Source organism: Chionomys nivalis, chromosome 17 (genome assembly GCF_950005125.1).
Source record: "Chionomys nivalis chromosome 17, mChiNiv1.1, whole genome shotgun sequence".
In the NCBI taxonomy this organism is placed as follows: domain Eukaryota; kingdom Metazoa; phylum Chordata; class Mammalia; order Rodentia; family Cricetidae; genus Chionomys; species Chionomys nivalis.
This window is the reverse complement of record NC_080102.1, coordinates 19,502,326-19,525,325: the sequence shown is the minus strand read 5'-3', so window position 1 is coordinate 19,525,325 and position 23,000 is coordinate 19,502,326. Positions and strand designations below refer to the sequence as shown.

The window sequence follows — 23,000 nt, the reverse complement described above, 5'->3', positions numbered from 1 at the left end:
GACCGTTTTTTCGAGTTGAGAAAGATAAAAGAGATTTACGAATTGGAAAACGGAACACCAAGGTGCTGAGTTTTAGCTACTGTAAAATGACATTAAGAGCTCACATTTCTGCCTCTGTTTGGCTCTGGGGAGCTGAATCCAGAAGCAGGCTTCTACCCAATGCCTAAGCATGGGTTTGCGGGCCTGTGGATGTTCCAACGTTATTTCAGCCTGCCACTAATCTATCAGCCCCTTCAGTTAGCTTCCCGCCTCAATGACACATGCTGTGCTCATGTGTTAGACTGGGGCATTTCCTAGGCCACCATCCCCAAAATACATGCAAAACATCTCTTAGGGTGAGTCATTATGGGAGATATTTTGAATAGGTTTTTGCTAATTTCATTTTCAACATGGGTCTGTTTCTAACTCAAACCTTTCATATACTGGGAACTCCCCTGTTATCTAAGGGATTTAGTGACTGTTGGCTCATAAAGAACTCTGTGTATAGGTCATCAGGGTAAGCCTAAACCAACTTATATGTGAGTCACAGTGACAATGTAATCTTTGTTTTTATTTATTCAGTGTATATGGATATAACCATGTCTAGGAGTTGGTTCCCTCCCTCCACTGTGTTGGACCCCGGGATCAAACTCAGATCACCAGGCTTGGCAAGTGACCTTATCCACTGAATCATTTTACCAGCCCAACAAGCTAATCTTTAGTGAGCAGCCACTGTGCCAAGTCCTAGTCTAATGCTGACCCAATATGTCTATTATCTCTATTTTATTTTTACTTATTTTTGTTGAGAGAGGGACTTACCATATAGAAATGGCTTTCCTGGAACTCACTATGTAGACCAGGCTGGCTTCAAACTCACAGAGATCTGTCTGTCTCTGCCTAATGCTGGGACTAAAGGCATGCACCACTCTGCCCGGCCTATTATCTTGATTTTAAAGATGTGGAAATGGAGTCACTGAAGGCTGAGAAGACAGCTTAGTAGGTAAAGTGCTTGCTTTGCAAGCCCGAGTGTGATTGTCAGAACCCATGAGGAAAATCTCATGTGGCACTTGCTTGTAACCCCAGTACTAGGAAGGCAGACACAGGTGAATGCCCCGGGGCTTACTGGTCAGCTAGATAAGCCTACTTGGTGAGTACCAGGGCAGTGAAAGGCAAGAGTCAAAAAACAAGGTATGGAACTGAAGAGGAGGCTCAGTGGCTAAGAGTTCTTGCAGAGGACCCCAGTTTGGTTACCAGCACCCACATGGCAGTTCACAATTTCTGTAACTCCAATTCCAGAAAGGCCCCATGGCCTTTTCCTGCTATCAGAGGTACCTGGCATGCACGTGTGTCTGTGTCTGTGTGTGTATGTGTGCATGCACGCGTGCACCTGTACATACACACACACACACACACACACACACACACACACACACACACTGTTGCTGTGTAACAGTTTCAGAGATTGAAACATTCCATCCTGCAGGGGGGCTCCTTAAAATAGGAAGATAAATAAAATAGCTTCAGGAAGTCCCTGAAACTGACTAGACTCACTAGGCCAATTCCTGCCTGAGTAAGCAGAGAGTAGTCTCAGGCCAAAAAAGCTAAGCTGTAAAGAAAACTCTCAGACTGGAGCAGCTGCCAGGAAGAAGCAGAAACCGGCTGAGCTGCCTGGAAGAGGCTCAGACCAACTGAGGCAGGCAAGAAGACTCTGCCACCCATTAAGCTGCCTGCAGGCTGTGCAGTGTGCTCCAGTTTCCCAACCTTGTGAGCTGTCACCTGTGCTGGAGTGGACTTTGGCTGTCTTTGAGTCATTTCTGCTGAAAATAACCCCTCACCCATACTGTTATAAGTAACCCCAATAAAACTCATTGGTTTACCAAACTGAACTTTAGTGGTATCTGTTCTTTGGTTTGTCGTGGGATCCTTATTTGGGGTGAGTAGACATGTGTGTACTACTACGTCTTCCCTGGAAAAGTTCTGTCACACAGACATGTACGCAGACACTCATACTCTTAAAACAAAACAATGAAAATCAAACAGAACAACTGAAGATGGATGGCACCTCAGGTACCACACCTGAGTTTATCTGCAGGCCTCCACAAGAATCTGCACAGACTGGCACCCAACATACACACCACACACGTGAGGGGGTGGCGGCTGGCTAGTGCAAGAGCCAGCACAAGGGAAGTGAGCTGTGAGGTGACAGGGCCAAAATCTAACCCAACTGTGTCACTTTCTGGCCACTTTCTTAACCAGCTTGCACACCTGCCACTCACACAAAAACCCTTCACAGCGGTCAGGGCCGTGAGTCTCAATGCAACCTAAGAGGCCTCAGAAGACCGCAACTGGCAGAAGTTTAACCTCACCCTTGGGCTTTTCAAACCTCCCCAGGCATGAAGTAAAGCTCATAGAAGAGTAGCCTTAGGCGAATCTAATCAAGTGTAAACAAAATATCTTTACACCATTTTTGAAGCATTTCTGTAAGCCTGAAATTAAGTCAAAATGAAAAATTAAAAGGGCTGAGGATGGATCCCCAGCACAAGAAAGGGCGCAGCAAAAAATAGATTAGAATATTAGTTAACCTAGAAGGATTTCTGCAGAAATTGAACATTAGTAGCAAGATCCAGAAAAAAAATGTGTTTAATGCTATCCTATTTTTGAGAAATAAACAATGACAAAAATCCAACCCCCTCTTCTATATTATAAGGAGGACAGAATGAAATGTTCATAGTGAGTTTAAAAAAAAATCCACAGGGTGGTGGTGGCGCACACCTTTAATCCCAGCACTAGGGAGGTAGAAGCAGGCAGATCTCTGAGTTAGAGGCCAGCCTGGTCTACAACAGCTAGTTCCAGGACAGGCTCCAAAGCCACAGAGAAACCCTGTCTCGAAAAACAAAATAAAACAAAACAAAACAAAAAAAATTCAGAGCCTAGTTCCTGAATTCCTAAGTCATGGGTATCCTTACCTCCTTTTAAACTCGTCCCCTCTCCCCTGGCCCCAGATAAGTTTTCTTAACTTTACCACCTATTAAAATACCCTGGGCTAGGCAATGTTGGCACACGCCTTTAATCTCAACACTCGGGAGTTCAAGGACAGCCTGGTCTGTAGCGTGAGACCCAGAACAGCCAAAGCTACCCAGCTGAACAAGGAAACCCTATCTCAGGGTTGGGGTGGAGTGGGTGGTGGGAGGTGGTTGTAGTAGGGGAAGAATAGCCCTGGGGGTTTTGAAAAGTCCTAAGGGTCAGATCACAGCTCAGACCAATTAAATCAGAGTTCTGTCTCGGGTGGCTTAAAATTCCCTCAGTAGCTTTCAGTATACAGTACAGTTTGAGGACCAGCTGGGCAGACCCTCCTGGAGGGCCAGTTCTGAGGGTCAAGGCTGGGATGCAAACTCTCATGTGTAGCAGTATTAAATATTAGGTATAGATGCCCATGCCAGTCTTTGGAATAGCCAGTGATTGGAGAACTCTGAGGAAACAGGCTGACTCCACAGATCAAATAGCCTATCGGCCAGAGGTCAAGAGTTAGAACAGAGAGTGCACATTCTGAGCCGTGTTTACTCTTGACCAGAGGGGTTGAAATTCCTCAGATTAGTTCCTTCTCTTACAGGTCGTTACAAACTGTTACACCCTACAATGACCTGGGTTCAATTTTTTTGCACTGGAAAAAAAAAGTGAGAGAAAGATAAGAGAGTTGTATCTGGGAGACAGCTGTCAGGAAGCCGCTTCCCCTGTAGGCCAGGGAACCTGAGTTAGATCCCAAGAACACACAGGAAAAGTGCGAAGTGTTATTTGATGCCTTTGGAATTCCAGCACGGAGGAGGGAGAGACAGGCAGATCTCTGGGGCTCACTGGCCTGGCCAGCCTCGCTTACTTGGAGAATTTGAGGCCTATGTCTCAAGAAAAGTATATAGCCTGAAGAATACCTGAGGTTGCCCTCTGCTGACCATGTCCTTCCCATTCTCCAAATTCGCTTGTACACGCACCCGTTCACAGACACACACACACACACAAACATTGCTAAGGTTGGACCAAGGTGGGTGGGGGGCAGTTGAGGGGTATTGTTTGGGTTAAGACAGGGACCTTTAATCAGTGGGTTTTCGGCAGAAAACTAGGTCAGACTTCTTCCACTGAGACGTATTGCCTAGAAAGCAGAATGCACAGGGCAGGCCCTCTGCAGGCACTGCGACAGCCTGCCAACAACGCAGGATTGCAATAGGTGCTCTCGAGCCAGATTATATGTGAGCCTTGGCCGGGCTTCTACTTTTATTAAGGATTTCCTGAGTGTTCACTTCCCATATATCAGCTACTACTCTTAAGTGTTTTCATTTATTAGCCCCTACAGTATTTAGAACAGCTAATCAGGTAAGCGTCCCTCCAGTCACTTCAAACTGAGGCCCCAAGGGCTTAGGTAACATATTCAAGGCCACCGGACCCAGGTGGTTGGGCATTCCAGTCCTCTGGATCATTATAATACCGGTAACATTAACATCAAAATAATAATTCAGGAGAACAAACCACGCGTCAGGCACTAGTACCTGTAAGGTGAGGATGAGACATTTGCAACTGAATGTCCTTGGGGGGTGGTGGGGTGGGCGGGCGCAGCAGGGTTGCCTAAGACTCTGGTGACTTTACAGAAGGTTAGGCCTCTCCTTCTGAATCAGGGAGATTGGGTAGGGCAGCTGAGTTGAGCAGCGTGACCTGACAGAAAACGAGAACATGAGTGTTTTTGGTTGAGATGGAGTGCTAAACCGAGTCAATGGAACCGCAGCTTTTGACTCAAGATTCTTTCGGTCAAGCTCGACACGGGCTCGATTTACTCCTGTTCTCCAACGCTTAAGGGTCAAAGTTCAGGTAGGTGCTTTAAGTTAGCTTACAAATTGATCCCTTATATCAGACACTGGAGACGGCTGAATGTGCGCCCCTGAAGTGGACCTAGGGACACAATCGCCAGGCCCCAAGTCCACCTCAGTCTTTGGTGCCCTGTGTTAAACCTCTCAAGGTGCTTTCTTTCTTTTTTTTTTCCTTCTTCTTCTTCTTCTTCTTCTTCTTTTTTTTTTTTTTTTTTTTTTTTTTTTTTTTTTTTGTGGTTTTTCGAGACAGGGTTTCTCTGTGGTTTTGGAGCCTATCCTGGAACTAGCTCTTGTAGACCAGGCTGGTCTCAAGGTGCTTTCTGCAGTTATGGCAACATTGGCTTGAAAACCATCAACATTCAAGTCACACGCAGCCAGTGATCTCTACAGACAGATGAGGAGGCGATAGGAACCCCCTGATGCACTTTGCATTTACTCCGCTACAGTAGATCAATCCAGCATCCTGCAACTTTATCGAACTCAGCATCCCACTGCAGGATACTCTCCCCGAACCCTCCTTAATCTCGTTGCTGGCTCTCTGCAATCGTGACTTGGCGTTGCAGTCCTGACATCACCGAAGAGGCCTCTCCTCCTCAGGCTGCAGCAGCAACAGCAGCAGCAAATTTCCCGCCCCGCCGGGCGCTCACCAGGTGTGGGGCTCTAGACTTGTGCCGACCTTGCAGGTCCTCCGAGGGGCGGGGCCGGCTTCACCGCACGCTAGCGGCCATTGTGGGCGGCTGGGCACAGAGTAGCCTTGCCGACGCTGAGACCCCCAACACGAGGCGCTCGGAGCGTCCGGGGGACGCACACCGAGCTCGCCTGCCCTCCCACCAGCTCCTCCCAGCAGCAGGCGCCCCACACCGCTCCCCGCCGGCGCGCGCTCCCAGCCCCGCCCTCGGGCGGCGCACGCACAGGCCGTGAGCGCGCGCCTTCCCCGCGCTCCCGCGCTAGACGCACGGCCGCGAGCGCGCGTGCGCCTCACGAACGTCCCCGGGAGCTTCGCCAGAGCGAGCGCGGGGCTGGGCGCGCACGAGTGAAAAGGAGGCGGCGGCCGCGTCTGCGAGCAACAGATCCGGGCGCCGCGAGCTGACCTCGTCTGCCGCTGACCCATTTCGTTCTCTCTTTATTTTTGAATTTCAGAAAAAAAATTACATTTGGAAAAAAAAAAACCCAAAAAACACCCAACAACCTTTCTTTATTTTTTTAAATGGCGCTGGCCCCGGGTCAGCGGGCGGATTTCTTTGCAGCAAGATGGGCTTTGCCGTTTCCGTCGTGGGCACCCGTGGTGGCTTGATTGTCAGTCCTCTCCGGGCATTTTTGAGGCCAGGATCCGAGCGCTGCACGTAAGCGACTCGCCCTCCAGAGCGGCTGGGCATTTCGGATTGTGACTTGAGGGGCAGAGCGCAGTGGATCGCAAGCACCGCGTGCTCTCTGCAAAACCGGCGGCGAGCCGGAGGCGGGTCGCTCCCAGGGTGAAACCGCTCCCGGGCTGAGCGAGCCCGGCCCCGTGCGCAGTGCAGCGGCCCCGAGAGCTGGTCCTGTCCCCGCCGCGCCGGGAAAATGGAGGCTGTGATCGAGAAGGAATGCAGCGCGCTTGGAGGCCTTTTCCAGACCATCATCAGCGATATGAAGGTAGGACGCCGGGAGCGCGGCTGCTCTGACCTCCCCGCGGGGCTTCCCCTCCACCTCGGCCCGCCTGGCCCACGCCTGCACGGTGGCTGCCGGCCACCTGCGGGAGCTCCGGCGGCCCGGGTGTCACCTGCTCACCCGCCGCGCTGCTCCGGCTGTGCTGGGTCACCGGGCAGGCGACTTCCCGGGGTTGTGTGTTTGTGTGTGTGTGGAGACTCTGATGCCCCTTGCCAACCCCTGCGTTCCTTATCCCAGGGGGCGACACCATCTTGTTCCTTTGGGGGCTTAGGGCCCTAGTTCTAAGTTTTCCATTGTCTGTCCCTGGACTGAGTGTCTGCGACCCGTGTAAGCTGGACGCCCGGGCGGACACCTGACTCCTTGGGTTCGGGGTGGGGTGCTTGGCGCGGTGGTAGATCGGGAGTTGGGGGCTCTGCCTGGCTGCGGGAAGGACTCTCCCGGCCTAGAAGATTGGGTGGCAGGCTTGTTACAGGCTTGGCTTTCTGGTCTACCTGAAGTAGGGGAATCTGAACAAATTAGTTATTAATTAGTCTGTTCTAGAGCTGCTGAGGGTGTGCCGTGCCTTCCCCGCACCCTCCCCCGGTCCACGGTACTTGAAGTTCCCAGGGTAGTCTTTGAGGTACCTCGAAGCTGAGAGGCTCACAGCGGGAAGACAAGGTTGAGGTTTCCCAAACAACTATACCCCAGCTCCCTCAAACACACACCCATACCCCACTCTTCTCTCGGAAGAATTGTGTGTGCGTGTGTGTGCGTGCTTGTATGTTGGGGGCGGGGAACAACACCCTGGCTTTTTCCTGCAAAGGGTGGGACTGGAGATAACCTGATCCTCGAATGTGCGTTTTCTGGTGCACCGAGCTACATACACCAGGACTTCGGTTACTCACACTAATAAAATAGAACCTTCTTAAGGAGCTGGTTGGAGGTGGGAATTGGGGGCGACAGGGGGGATTTTTTTTTTTCCAAGTGTATTTAGGGAGCTTCTCTTTGGCTCGAGGCCAGGCCCAGTCTGCCTCAACAGATCCGGAGAGGTGGTGTTTAATTAAAAGCTCGGCTTCCAAAAGAGTGGGCAGGTTTGGAAAGCTGTGTTGGCGAGTGGGTGTGGACAGCCCCTCTTCAGCCGCTGCCTGGCGCCTGGGCAAGCTTTTGTCTGATGAACTGTAAGGTTCGGAGAGCCCTTGGGCCTCCAACATGGACTTTGGGGAGGAATGCTCAGCTGTCATGCCTGCCTCCTCCTTTTAGAACCAACTGCCACCTCGCCCAGGGTGAACTTTGCCAAGGTGCCTCGTCCTGCTCACAGTCTGTTTTGCAATCCTACCAAGCTCGTGCCTTTTGTCAGAAATCCGTGTAGCCTAATCTGTAGCCAGAGCCTGCTCGCTTAGGAATGCCTCTAATCCAGTCGCTTGGAATTAGATGGATTAGTCTCTTCAAAGACAGTCCTTTCATTCCTTTGCCCTCGATCCACATTGAATTATCTAAGTGTTCTTTTGAACAAAGGTTGATGACCACTCCTTGGTCTCTGGTATTTATTGTTAACTTAAATTTCACCCACCTTAATACAGTCAAAACAAGATTTGGTTTGAGGCACACACTGTATGTTGTGGTGTGCAGAAGAGGTTTTTCAGATGGGTTGGTAAATCAGCCTGTGTTTTGTTGGAGGAGATAATGATGTTTCCAGTCCCTGAATAGAAACAAGGAATCCAGGGATCTAAACTGATTACTGACTTCAGGCCCTGAGTAATCACACTTGGAGTTTTCTCTTTGTTTTTGTTTGTTTGTTTTTTGTTTTTTAAAATCCAGAACCAGGGTTCAGTTCTTTTCAGGAGGTGGTTTGAACCTCAAGCCCTTCCTGCTCCAATGACTCTGCACCTTCCACCTGCGTCTGGCTGCCTGGTGTGGGCTCTGCCTAGACATTTGTAGGTGTTTAAAGTGGCTTCCCCAAGACCAGTTGTTGGAAAATCTCTTATGTACTGCTTCCTTGGTGTTGACTCTAGTTCCTTTCTCTCTGTCTTTGATAGGTTTGCTCACTATCCCGTGGGTAAACATTTTTCCCCCCCACAATATTTTCACATCAAGGTACAGTGGAAGATTACATTGTGCTTTGGATTCTGAACAATTGTAGACTTTTTGGGGAAGTAGAGGAGGGGTCAGTAATCAACGCAGGTTGTCTGATTTCTTCCTAAGATTGTTTATGCGTGAGGGAACTGCTATATATTTTCATTGAGTTTTCTTTAGAAGACGTCTTTACGGGTTGGTCAGCAATGACACTTCAAGAGTAACAAGATGAAACTGGACTCTATTGGCTCAGCCGCGTATATGTGGGCATGTGGCGTCAGCAAGAGAGTCAGCTTTTAATGCCAGCTGTCATTCTGATGACCTTGTCCTTCTTGTCTTTGAACTTATGACCAGTTTATTGTATTTTTGTCTCCTGTTTGTTTGCTTTGAGGGAGAAGACAGTTGGATTATCATCTTGAAACCATTTTTAGTTTTTTTTTTTTTTAAAGTAAAAAACTGGGGTGAGCAAAAGGCTAAGACCGTGTTTTTTTTGTTTTTTTTTTTTTGGTTTTTTGAGACAGGGTTTCTCTGTGGCTTTGGAGCCTGTCCCGGAACTAGCTCTTGTAGACCAGGCTGGTCTCGAACTCACAGAGATTCACCTGCCTCTGCCTCCCAAGTTGGGATTAAAGGCGTGCGCCACCACCGCCTGGCAAGACCGTGGTTTTTTTGAGTGACATTTGAGACTTGATAATTGTGCAGCAACACAGGAAGGGCGTCAGCTTCCTTTGGGATAAAATAAAAAGATAACGGAAAGTGGAATAATTTCTTATTCCACTGGCCTGGTGCCACCCATCTAAAAGTAAAGACCCTCAAGACACGGGAAAGCTTGGGCCAATTCTTTGCTTTCTGCAGTCTCCATTGGGCTGAGTCCTGGGCTATCGGGGCTAGGTGTTTATCCTTTTCAGGAGTGGCAGGGGGAGAAGAAATCCCCACTTTGCTTCCACTGGGATCAAGCTCCAAGAAAGCAGGCAGCAGCTGCTCAAAAACTTATTGATTCCTTGATGAGAGGAAACCTCTGTTTTTTCCCCCTTCCTTCCACCCTGCCATGGCGGTGGTCACTAATGAATGGCGGTGTGCGAAATCACTTACGGGCTGTCTTCCCCGGGATCCATGTAAATCACCCTTGGAGCTGCCTGGTGGGAGTTAGCCCGGAAAGGAAAGGGAACTCAGCTTTTTGTGTTGCTTCTTGGAGGGGCTGTGGTTGGTTTATCATGGGACAGTGGTCTGGAGGTGACTGCTGACTGTCAAGGAGGTCCTAGAATACACACACACACACACACACACACACACGCAAGTTCTGCGCAGAATTGGCCCTTGGTTAGGTAAACAGATTAGTGTTGTTTGTTTTGAATCATTGAACAGAATTTGATCATGTTCCGGTAGTTGCTAAGTCCCAGAAACTTTGCTAGCCAAATTTGAGAGTATCTGACCTTCTGGGAATAAATAGCGGTCTTCTTTTAATAATTAACTTTTTTTTTTTTAAGTTGGATGCTAGAATCAAATATTTCCTTGTCCTTGCTGCTCAAGCACCAGGCTGCTAGGAGCCTAGTTGACCTGCTGCGGGGAGAACTTTGCCCTGGGTTCAGGTTTATATAATATGGCTAGGCTGAAAAATACCCAACTGCACCTGAATGCGCCCTTCCATGTGTCGCTTTAGACCGGGTGTCCTGTTACAGGCACCTGTGCCTAGCAGAATAGGGGCCTTGTTGAGTTTTTCCCGGCTGCCCCCACCTCTGCCTGCCACCGGGATCCTCTGTCTGAGGCTCTATCTAAGATTAGAGATGCTCAAGGGACATCTTGAATTCCATGGGAATCTTCTGTGGTTCAGAGGCACGTGGGGACTATTTCCCCTCACTTACCATGAGGTGACAGTGGGTTCTACTGCTGTGTGGTGACTTCAGGGCTGTCCTGTTAGCTCTTGTGGATTCCTGTAGCAAGAGGGATTGCTTCTTGAGGCCTCCTGGATAGAGGGCTTTTGCTAGGTCCTGCCCTTGCTCCTTGTGCTGATAACAGTATGGCTGTGATGACGAAGGATGGGTTGCAGTTTGGTCAGGGGAAGGATGTCTGTCTTTTTGGACTTATTTTTTACAATGCTTCAGAATGAAAGTTTTTCTGTAGTAAGATAATGAAAAAACACCCAGTCATCGCAGGCGATGAGGTCCTGCGAGGAAAGTGGGACACTCTGGGTGGAGACTGAGAGCCATGCAAAGGCAAGATGAGCAGAGCCCTGGGAAGGACAGATGGGCCCCAGGTTGACTTTCTCTTGGCAAATGGTGGTGTTTGGCCAGGGTTTTACAGCTTCCTCGTTTTGGGTCTGTGGGAGAAGGTAAAGATGTCATAAAATTGGCAGGAGGAGCTGCCTAGGGAGGGTGCCTCCTTCGGTCTCTTCTATGGGAGCAGCCCTTGAGGGGTTTGGGGGTGTGAATCTCTTCTTGACGTATTTTGGAAATACGTTATTTTGGGGCTTACCTTAGCATTGCTGTGGGGAAAACCCTTACATATTCTATTAGATAAAATTGTTTAGAACTTGTTGCTTGATTTCCTGAGACCTCTCTGCTTGGGATTCTATAATTCATACAGGCCCCCGTAGAGGAGGAGGCTGTTTCCAGCTCATAGCCCACCTGGAGGAAGGCTGAGTTGAGCTCTGCTCTAGTTCACCAATCACCCGTCCAGAGTCGTGTGTTCTTTTCTGTGGTGTTTTATCAGCAACCGTATTGGACCACCAAACTCTGCTACAGTGTCAGCCGTACGATGTCAGCCTCTCTAGCTCCATCTGCATCCTGCGTAAACAGTGAACACTCAGTATAAGCATGGCCTACCTTCCACAGGCCCTGCATTTCCAGGCCCGCCTGCCTGCTTGTCCTTTGACCTCTTCTATCTTATCTTGGGTGGTAAAGAAAGGAATAGGGGGAAAAATAACACACATCAGTTTGGCCAGCTCACTTGAGGTTTCCAAAATGCTCGGAGGGTGAAAAGGTTGAAACTATCAATCCATTAGATGCTTTATCGTCTATATCTAAGCTGTTTGCATCTTCGCAAGGATGGGTGAGAGCTGGCAGGGTTCCTTCTGTGATGAGGCCATTTCGAGGTTCCCACTGGGAAATGGAAAAATGAGATCATTTTGAGTTCCCCATTACTTTTTGAAATCGCCTTCAGGACACTTTCCCACCAAACCCACACACCTCTGCGAAAATAAAGAAACTCCTTTCGTCAGACCGAACGGAAGCCAAAGGACAGATTTTGGATTTAGCCGTTCAGAACACCAGGAGGACATATTTGGGGTTCTTAACTGGAACTGGCTGCTGTCTTCAGCAGTTTAATTCAGATTTGCAGACTGTATGGCCGATACGGCCTTATTAAATAGTAGACGGAGAGACAAACAGTAAATTAATTGACAGAGCGTTAGGGAAGCTTATTGTATTCGATTGCTGAGGCTCTCCCTTAAATTAGATGCAGGCTGCAGCTCTCATCTGGGTGTCTGTCACAAGAGCAGAACAAGCCCCACGGCCCCCAGGCAGCCCTAGTACAGAATCTACCCTGAAGCTGTGTCCCCTACCACTCAGCCCCCTTGGAAGGCCCTCGGGTGACTCGTTCTTCCCTCTCAGCCCAGTGTGATTAGACAAGGCTGTGTTTCCCCGTTGTGCAGTTAGGAGATTTTTGATTGCGCGAGATGCTGTGCCATGCCACCTGGCACATAGTAGGTACTCACTATTCATTGCATATGGTGCATAGTGGGCAGGAAAGGACTTGGAGAAGGACGTCTATGTGCCAGACGTGTACTAGGCGTCAGGTATGCATGAGTTTACGTTCATCCTCATCACACTTGCTGCACACACTCTGCAGATGAGGAAACTGGAGCTCGGGGAGCCCACGGTGAGATGGAATTGATATTCAGATCTTGTCCTCTTGGGCCCAGAGTGGAGCTCTTTAAGAACTTAAGGTATGGGGAGGGGCATGGATATATTTCTAGAAGATAGCGCTTCATTTGCCCAAACCCACAGGAGGCTACAGGAGGATCACAGACAGAACTAGAACCTTCTCTGAACTGGAGGAGTGGACTTGAACCAGGAGGCTGTGGGGTGGGTGTCTCTCACGCTGCTGTTACCTCTGGGGTTTCGTTTATGGATCATGAGGAGATAGTGGCTGACCTCTTTCTTCTTACTCATTAGTCATGCCGATAGACGTTGCTAGGTCCTGTTCCTGTGGCCCATGCAGAATGGTGAAGCCCTGGGGTGGGGGGCGGCAGACTCTTGGGTGCCTCTCTGGGCACTTGTCCTTGTGCAGGCTCAGAGCTCCTGGGATCTCCGCACTGGCTTGGGTCTGGAGTCAAGGTGTCTGAGGCTGGACTACACTCTTATAATCATATGGATTAGTCAAGTTCACCTAAAGTTCATATGACTCCTCGGAGCGAACTCCTTACTTCAAACTCATTTTGTGTCCAACCCTGGAACATGCCTGTAAAAGAGCTTTCTGTGTTTAATTACGTCCTGGTAGCCCTCCAGTTTGGCCTATGTTGGTAGAGAGCCCTTGGAAACGTGTTTAGATGGGGTCCCCAGAAAAGCACCTTCCTGCTCTAATTCTTGGCATACATGGCCTTGGTCAGAGTCCTTACGGGGCTTTTCTTTCCCTGTCTTGTTTAAGTGGGAAAAAAAACAAAACCAGTCGAGTACTTTTTGAGCTGTGTGTCTTTTTATTTGATTTCTTTGCCTCAAAGAACAGTCAGGAGTGGAAACACTTACTTGCTCGGTGCTAACAGCTCCTGGAAGCTGGAGGTCTGGAGCAGATACCGTCTGTGACTCTTCCCCTGCCAACCTGCCACATGAGAGGGCTCTGCAGGGGCCAGAGAGTGGGTCTGACCAGAGTAGGAGGTCTGGGCATGTGTGCCCTTTGGGTGACGGGCATGGTTACAGTAAAGGCCTCCTGAGTGCCGTGGGAGACTCAGTGCCCCAGCCGTGCTCCCTGAGTTTCTGAGTTAGGACTTGGGGCAGCACCTTAGCTGTTAGGATGTTGGAGGCACCAGGTAACCGGGTTTGAGCATCACTGAGCTGTTGGGCTTCCCCTCACAGTGCATTCTTGATCTCACCCGAGTGTAAGAGGAGCCCATTTAGATGCTTGCACTAGGATGTGAATAATCTTGATATCACCTAATTTAGTTCTCAAGATAGTCAAAATGAAGCTGGGCAGTGATGGTGTATGCTTTTACTCCCAGCAATCAGGAGGCAGGCAGATCTGTGTGAATTTGAAGACAGCCTTGTCTACAGAGCTTGTTCTAGGACAGCTAGGGCTGTTGTACAAATAAACCCTGTCTTGAAAAACGAAAACAAAAAAATTAAAAATACAGCGAAATGCTAAATAATTCCAATAAAAGTCAACAAGAGTATATCTCGAATTCTTGACAGACTTTTACTGATCTGTAATATGCTTATCTAATATGCTCTGCTGCAGTATGAAAATTATTATACATTAGCTACTGGACACGCGTTGTTAGTGTGGCCAAGGAACTGAGTTTTTAATTTTGTGTACTTTAACCAAGCGGGGTGGTCCAGTACTGTAATCCTGGTATTCGGGAAATGGAGGAGGAGGACCAGAAGTTCAGGATGGGTCTCGACTACTTTGTGGTCTGTCTTGAGTGGTACCGGACTCAGTCTCCCAAAACAAAAACAAACCCCCACACCTAAAAGTAACAGTAACAAATGTATTCTTTTAGTTATTCAAATGGCGGAGGGTGCCTGGCCTTACATACAGCAGCTTCCTGCCTGCCTTCTACCCCTTGCTGGTCAGGATAGGACCCTTGTAGATGACATTCTGCGAATGGGGCACATGGGGAGCTGAAGGAAACCCTGCCGCCAAGTTTCCCTGTCTCTAGGAGTCTCGGTTTTCTTTTCTATAAAGTGGATATGGTAAGATGCCTGCCTTGGAGGTTCCGCATGCAGATTCTAAAATGAGGTGTTTTCCTGTGGAAGGCTCCCCTCTTGCCTGGTGCACCGGGCCCAGGTGGTAGGCGTTGTGTCCTGTAGATTGGGAAGGGAGTTAAGACCTAGGAGTCATTATCTCTGCTGCTTCAGACAAACCCCGTCTCACCCCTTCAGGAGCCATGGTAGAGCCTGTGATGGAGCTTCTGGAAGTGAAGAAGGTTGGGGTTTGGGAGTTTTCTTTCTTGCCAAGTGAAGTAGCCCCGAGTTCATTCTAGCCCTCTGTGTTCTCTTTTTCCACATGCACACCATACCAACTGTTCCTAAGAGGAGGGCGGGATGGGAGGAGAGAAGTCTTTCAGAGATACTGGGGAGGGAGAACCTGTGTTGCTGGGCTATCTTTTGTGGTCCCCTCAGTTTTCTGAGTGAACACCACCGGTTTCTCATGGCCTCTGGCTCTGCCTGTGTCCAGTATTGAGTACACATGGAACTTCTGCCCCCTCCCAAGACCTGGTCCTATTGGGCTTCTCCTTGCCTGTCTTCCCAAAGCTGCCCTCTGGCCTGAGGCCTAGGCTCACTCACTTGGCTCCAGCTGATTGGCCCTTGTGTGTGCTGGGTGCCTCACACCGTGGCTCCTCACTTTCCTGCCCCATCTCTGCCTGTTGAAATCATTCTCACACTTCCAGGTACCACAGGGAAGGGTCCTCTTCTCAGGCCACTCGTCCTAAGAGGGGTTCTGTGAGGACATCCTTTATAGTCTACCTAATAGTTACGATTTATATCATCAAAATCTTTGAACTTCCAGGTTCTGCCATTTCTTAGCCTCATTATTCTGGGCAAATTATTTTACTTTTCCTGGGCCTTGATTTTTTTTTTTTTTAAATTTAATCTGGTTTTTTACTCTGTATAATGGGGTGAGGGAACAATACTTACCTCAAGGATTAAAATAGGAAGTAGATGTAAATGGTTTGGTGTGAAATACCTGGCCAATGAATGCCCTTCTGTCTGTCCGAGCTCCTTCAGCCATTTCAAGCATCTGCAGTCTGCAAGTCCAAAATCGAAACTTTATTGGGCATCAGTGTGATGACACTCCCCAAATTCCAGATTTCAGGACAGTTTAGACTTGACACTTTTAGATTTGGGAAATCTATGCAAATTTAAGTTAAAACCCTGACATTTGGAATCAAGCATGTGTATGTGCGCGCATGCGTGCACACACACGCACACGCACACACACATCAGAATTCCTTGCTGGTAGTAGTAGCACTCGTTTTTGTGAAAAGTAAAAGATCACTCTTGATTTTGACGCTGCATGTCATGTTTGCTTGCTTGTCCACTTTCCACATACAAGTAACTTTCAAGAGCAGTATGTGTCTCCTGCAATCTGATGATGTGCGTGGGGCATGCTGGGCGTGGTTGGCTGGGAGAGATGGACCTGTGGCTGCCCTGGTCCGGGAGTTTTTTACAAGAGGCGCACGTAAGACCTCAATCTTTACTGTTGCCACACTTCCAGAAGTCAACACAAGAGTTGGTGGGGGTGTTGAGGAGTGCCTCTGATTTCCACTTGGGGTGGGAAGACATTCCCAGAATGCCTTTGGTCTGGGTGACACCCAACTGACAACTGAGTTTCTCTTTACTTGTGCAGTAAATGTTTCTGTGGTCAGAACTTCCAGGCAGTAAGTGTTTGACACTTGAAAACTGATTTAATTTCCCAACAACCCAGTTGGGTAGACACTGCTGTCATTCCCGTTTTATAGATGGGGGAGCAGAGGCGCCCAGAGGCTTAGCCATCTGTGTAGCAGGTGAGAAGCGGAGCCCAAAGTTAGGCCCAGGCTGTGTGACATCAGCTCCAGGACTGTGCTCTGTGAGCCACTCTAGGTTGTCCCTTACAGTGTGACATTTCAGAATTTTCCGTTCATATTCTGTGGTGGGTGCATTTCATCCATCCCTTTGATGATTTCAGCTGTGCCGTCAGGAGTCTGAATATCTCACACACAGAATCTAGATTTACCCCTGGGCTGCTTCAAGAGCCTTTATGGGGTAGGGTGGTGGGGTGAGGAGATGGCTCATCAGGTCCAAGTGCTGGCTATGCAAACGTGAGGATCAGAGTTCAAATCCTAACACTTTACATAAGACACTGGGCGTGTCTGTGCACTCCTGTAACTCCAGAACTATTGGAGGCAGAAAGAGCCTGGACACTCAGCATCCATCTCTGGCCTGTTTGTGTTCATGAGCCTGTGTGCACACATGCATACATGCTTATCAGCCTACACACACTAGAAACTTGGAGGGGTCTCAAGGGAGGGACAGGACCCAGTATTGGCCTGAAACTGTTGAAGTTGACCCATCTGTTGCTGCCTCTACCTTCTCACTAGAGAGATGTAGGTGGAGAGTGATGGCCACCTCAGGACACATCTCTGCTTGAACCCGCTCCAGAAGACTTGAGTGCCAGCCAGGAGTGGGGAGATCCTTGCTGTTAGGGGCTGGCAATGTGGCGGATTAGTTTCCAGGGAGACCACGATTGCATTTTGAAGCCAGGCTCCTTGCAGCTGAGCATGTGCCATTAAGGAAGTCTTTGAGTTGGGTTTAATGGTCCTCCTTTGTTTTGAAGTGACTGTTTACTGAACCTTCAAAGCCAATGCCACAGCAGGATGTGATATGGGGCCTGAATAATAGGAAGCAGGTAGTGAGGAGCCTAGCCGGGAGTAGCCCTGAGCCCGAGCCATTGCTGGGAAGGACGGAGGTCATTCTGCAACCAGAAAGAGACCTATGGTCCCATGGAACCTGGTTCCTAGGGAATTTAGCCGTTTGATGTTGTGCTGGTCCTAATTAGGGATACCCTAATTAAGTCAGAGGAGGCAGGTTTTTTTTTTCCTTTAAAAAAAAAAAGGAAAATGTTTTGAGAACATTTCATGAGGGATTACTTCTGAAAGATTATATAAGTTATATAAAATTAGTGGAAGAAAACCTAGAAACTTCAATTAAGTGAAGTCACCCATAAACACCAATTACAAAGTGGGTTACATACTCAGGCTCACAAAAGAAAGCCCAGACAATTAAAGGACTGTGAAATTTCCTTTTCATCCAGTCTTCCCTTCCCTGTGCGTGAAGTTATATAAGCTATGCCAGTTTCTGTGACGGCCATGTGACTCTTGTTTAGTATGTCTATAGTAAATTCCACTGGGGACACGTGTTTGAGAACCTACTGTGTTCCAGGTCCAGTCTGAAGTGCGGGGGCTATAGAGTAGCAAACAAAATGGGCACAAATCTCTGCCTTTGGAACCTAAGGGAATGATGACAGATAAGGGACAGATAAGTGGCGTCAATTAATTCTTAAAACAAAACCTTTTTATTTTTTATTGTTATTTATTTTATGTATATGGGTGTTTTGCATGCCTGGTGTCCTGGGAGGCCAGAAGAAGACATTGGATCCCATATGGGGAGTTATAGACAGTTATGAGCCACTGTGCAGGTGCTGGAAATTGAAAATGGATCTTCTGTAAGGGCGGCAACAGTGCTTTTAACCATTGGACCACCTTTCTAGCCTCAATTCTCTTATGTGCGAAAAAGAATCCATGCAATCCAATGGACAGTCAGAACAGTATGTCTTCAAGGGTGGTGAGGGAGAGTCTCATGGAAGGGGACATTGAGTAACAGCGATGATCTGCGGAAGAATGGCTCAGTTTGTGCAGAGACCCTGAGGTGGGCAGCTAGCCTCCTACCTGTGTTTGGGCTAGGCCAGTTTCGCACTAGCTGAAGCAACACTGCAGTTAGTACAGTCTTGCAGCTTTATCCTCGAAGGATTTATCTGTGGCCTAAAGGAATGCACTTCTCAAAGCTTCTGGAACCTGAGTGTCTCGCAGAGCACGTCTCTGCTTACATTCCTGTGTGAGAGCGCTCATCTTCTGGATCATTTCGAAAGATGTTGGATGTGGACATTCGTGCCGAGAGGTTGCTGAGTTCCCAGTTTCCAAGGGCTTAGGGGGAGGACTTTGCCGTCTTATCTCTTCCTGTGGTCCTCCAGTCTTGCTGTCTGCGTAGTTTTGAGAAAGGAAGAGTGTCTTCTCATGTAGATTCCTAGGCTCACCCTTAAATTCTTTGTTGATCTGGGGTGGGGCTCAGGAATTTGCCCTCTTAGCAAACCCTTGCCTATTCTCTCTAGGTTTTGCCCGGATTGCAGTAGGGGTCAGTGTGTGTGTGAGGTATGTGCTCAGGCCACCATGAGCTGCCAGAGGCTTCCTCTGTAGTTCATGAAACAAGAGGCTCCTTCTTTTTTATGTGTGTTTGTTTCATCCCACCATGGATATATCTGGAATATATTCCAGGTGGACGTATTGAGTCATGCTAGCCATGACTTTGGGGAAAGGCTTCTCGTCTTACTGCTTTCTCTTCCTTCTTACTGGGAAAAACAAAATTCTGTTTCCTCTTTGAGAGCCAGGTGAGGCATTACCCCATTTGGGGGACTCCCATCAGCTGCCTTTCAGTTTTTCCAAGTTGGAGAACGCTGCCCTCTGAGGCTTTGGGGCAATGGTTTCAGCTTCAGCCTTCTTCCAAGACTGAGCTTTGTAGCATATTGAGTGCTTCTCTTCAAGGCTGTTCGCTCTTGAGGTGCCTGTGCATGGCAGGCACTCATTTAGTGTCCTGTCCAGGAAGGGTACCTTTATATGCTGACTCACTAAAGCAGAGCCGAGCTCTTGTGCTACTCACCCCCTCAAGCACTCCCTGTTTCATGTAGCTTCGTAATCATCCTCTGGGGCAGGGACTAGCCATTAGCATCTTTTACAGATGGAGACGCAGTGGCACCAGGTGATGAAGTCACTTGGCCTCTCAGGTCACTCTGAACAGATCCAAAGTTGGGCCAGCTGACTCTAGTCATGCTCTGACCCCTGAGTGTGTTTGTCCGCCAAGGCCCTCTGCCCCTGCGTGGTTGATTGCCAGTGGAAACACACACATCCATGCGTGCACCCACACATGCACCCACGCACACACAAGCATTGTAAAGAGAATTATAGCACCTTTTGTGATCCATCAGGATATCTTTCCTAGAAGGTTGGGGTGATGGAAATGGGGTGATGGATGAGATGCTGTCTGTTCAAAATGGAAGCCGATTCAACACACAGTGTGGCCATGGCTAGGCCCTGGGGCAGGTTCATGAACCCGTGTCTGCCTCTGGGAGGGTTGGGCGAACATAAACGCTAGCTAGCGAGAGGAGCAGGATCTCAAAGGTCAAAGTCATTTTGGAGTTGGTAGGTGCACGCAGGAAAGAGCATGCACGGACGGATGTGAAGTCGTGAACTTAGAAAGACTTTGAACCTTGTGGGGTACAAGAGTTGTGTGTTTTGCTTGTCATCTCATGGCTATTAACAAAGACAGGAGCAAATGAATGGAGCAACAGCTCTGGACTCTGCGCAGGGAAGGTTCCATGAGGCAGGCATTAGCCCGGGAAGGCTTAACAGTACACAAACGTTTCCTAGGTAAGAACATTGGAGCCCTGTGTTAGGTGCTTAAATAATGAGTTCTCATGTTTCCTGAATTGGAGAGTCAGCCAGGTGAACTGATGGACCAGTTTCACTGTGGAGGAACTGGGCAAATTAAGCAGCAATTCTTATCATAAAGTGGGAGTGAGGGCAGCCCCTCTGGCTTTGCTCAAGTCATTTGCTCTCTCTGTGTTTTGTTTCTTGTGGAAAGAACATGTTGAGTACTCGGACAGGCCTCTGTAAGATTGCTGTGAAGTCCTTGTGCTCTGCTTAGTACTATCCATATATACCGGGTTGTTCTAATGTTACTCGTGGGTCCCTTTGGGCTCCTAGGTGGCTAGGTGGGGACCCCTTTGAAAACTTTCTCAGGCAGTGAAAGGTGCACAGGCAGCCACTTACCTGTCCTCTGGTGGGAGGTAGTGTCTTAAATAGTCATTGAAAAAATAGAAGAGCAGTGAAAATCTAGGGCTGTGTGTGTGTGTGTGTGTGTGTGTGTGTGTACAGGTGAATTTGGAGAACGGGAAAGGAGTGGAAGAGGAGTTTTGTTTGCAGAGAAATCTGGAGTGTGGAAATGCATGCGCTACAAAAGGTGGAAAAGAAAAGACCCACAGTGCAGGCCACTGTGATCCCCATCCCTCAGGAGCCTCACAGGTTCACCAGCCTAGTCTTGCAAACAGGTCCCAGGCCAGCCTGGGCTACACAGTGAAACCCTGTCTCCACAGGAAACCAGACAAACAGTGAGGTCCCGGACGCTGTGTGGACGCTGTTGGCAGAGGTGAAGCGCACACAGCTCAGATGCCCTGGCCTGGCCAAGGCTGCCCAACATACGTTTCCGCAGTGAAAGCAGTTCTAGATCTGTCTACTCTGTAGACGCTGTACCTTTTATTTCCTTGTCATTTAAATTTAAATAACGCGCAGTCCCCAGTGGCAGCCCTGTTGGATAGCTCATTGGATGGACAGACAGACAGACCTAAAGACAGATGGCTTACTTGCTTGGTTTCTGGTAAAGGACCTAAACAACCAAAGCAAGTTTGAAGATATAGTTGACGTATTTGTTTAGTTTTTTTTTTTAATTAAGTGGAGATGTAGCCGTATGCTTTGAAAACATCCTGAGCATCCGCCCTGGCAGTGTGGGTAAAAGGGAAGCTCAGTGCCCTTGCTTTAATTAAAGTAGAAGAGCTTGAGATGGAGCAGCCTTTCTGCGAGGGGGCAGCTGGATGGGGACCACCTTTTGTGGGTGTGCCTTCCTTTTCTCGGGCGTCTTTATTGCTGGTGTACTTGGGCAAGTGTGTGAGGGTGGGTGGGCAAGGAAGAAACAACCATTGATTATCCCCAGACTGTCATCCACCTGATGGACAGGGATAATTAGTGGATTAAGCAAGTCCCAATCAGAAAATAAAAGCCTGGGACTGGTATTTATGATGGATGGGTTCACCCAGTGCCTTTCATCTGAGGCTCTTAGGAGACCTGTATCTTGCATGTAGGCCAGGGTGGAGAAGTTTAGTTTGGGGGACAGAGCTCTGGCAGGCATTCCTGGGCCCTGACCCTAATTATGCACGCCCACTTCTGGAAGCTGAATGCATTCCTGAATCCAGAGATGCTCAGCTTGGGTCAGAAGGGCCAGTTGCCTCTCCGTGCTTCTTTGCTTTTTATCTCCCTGGAGGCTGGGCACTTGGGAAGGGAGCCTGATGCTGTGAGCGAGGGCCGACCTGGAGGCAGTACAGTGATGCTTCCCAGTGCCACAGAAAACCCGAAGACGAGAAAGAGCTCACTCCCATTCATACAAGTGACAGCCACTGTGTGCTCTGGTGTGATTCAGGCTATACAAGGGGTTTTCTTTGTGTCGTGCCTGCTTTTTTCCCCATGGCCGACCTGACCACTTTCAGAGTGACTGCATGGTTCTCTGAGGTGTCGCTGTGTTTCTGGAGCATTGCCTCTGTTCTGCCTTGGCTCCTGCAGGACACACATCTAAAGCAGGACCTAATGGCTGGCTGAGTCACTTTGTCACACTGGACTGGATCCTGAGACTGCATCTGTCCCTCAGGCTGCTTTGACTCCCCAGAATCAGGGTCACTTCGGTAGTCAGAAAGTTCTGGTGTTGGGTAGTTCTTACCTTTTTCTGGGATTCCGGGCTTGTTTCCTCCTATACAAAGTCATAGTATCACAGGCTTTGTTGCAGACATGTCGTGCGAATGTGCTGTGGGCTGGACTCCTCAGGAAGTGTTCCATGTCAGTCCGCAGTGCTAAGCTCAGGTTATCCATGCCACCGCCCAGGCTCCCCCCCTCCCCCCCGCAACCCCAGAGCAAGGAAAGCAAAGCCTGCATTTTTGCCAAATCTCCAGGGTCAGGTCCACCAGTTAATACTTGAGAAGTGCAGATACAGATAGAGCCTGGTGCCTAGCAACTGTTTAGAAAGTGCTGATGTTGGATGCGACTGTTGCCAGTGATCTCCTCCAAAGGGATACAGGGCCATTCTGGTCCTACCTGCCATGTATTGTCTGAGCTGTGCTGGTTTGTCAGCCAGCCTCTGTCTGGCCCCTTCTGGGCAGGACCGAGGTCTTTGAGTGGAACTCAGTTCCCTCTAGCCTGTCCCTGCTAATCCCGATTTTCTTCCAGATTCAATCCTCCCTAGTTCTCCTGGTTCCTCCAATGTTGTGGGTTTTCTAGCCAAGGTCCCTGCCCTTCTGGGTCCCTTGAGTGGTGATGAAGGAATGCTATCGAATTCCTTCAGCTGTCCCTTGACCTCGGCTGTCGCGGAGGGGCCGGTGTGGGAGAAGCAGTTGGTACATTATTTATGGAGCACGAGTAACCAGCCGTGCTGAGGAGGTCCAGTTTGTCCCACACTGAGTGTGGGATGCCATCATTTGTCTAATATAGAACAAAATCAAGCAAGGCCACCCCAAACCTGAGTGTCTGTTGGCTGCCATCTTTATCCTGCTCTTGCATTGGGTGAATGCTTGACTCCTGGCTTGGGACAAGTGGAGGCTGGGGAGGGGAAGGAAGGGGGACTCCGCCATAAGGGTGGATGTGAAGAAGGTGGTTTACAGACTGGCTAGGGGCCACCAAATTCTTGAAGGGGA

At 48.9% G+C, this 23,000-nt stretch overlaps 1 protein-coding gene across 8 annotated transcripts in view; it reads left to right on the top strand.

Moving 5' to 3' along the window:
- The first annotated feature begins 5,837 nt into the window (after nucleotides 1-5,837).
- Mtss1 (MTSS I-BAR domain containing 1) overlaps nucleotides 5,838-23,000 on the top strand; it is a 138,729-nt gene continuing 121,566 nt past the window's right edge. For 3 of the 8 annotated variants that reach the window (XM_057791522.1, XM_057791520.1, XM_057791526.1), the window contains exon 1: nucleotides 5,840-6,464. In XM_057791522.1, the coding sequence (XP_057647505.1) occupies nucleotides 6,393-6,464 (72 nt within the window). In that variant the 5' untranslated portion in view covers nucleotides 5,840-6,392. Of the gene's footprint in view, nucleotides 6,465-23,000 lie in introns of all 8 variants that reach the window. The other 5 variants (XM_057791518.1, XM_057791525.1, XM_057791519.1 and 2 more) reach the window with 3 other exon arrangements.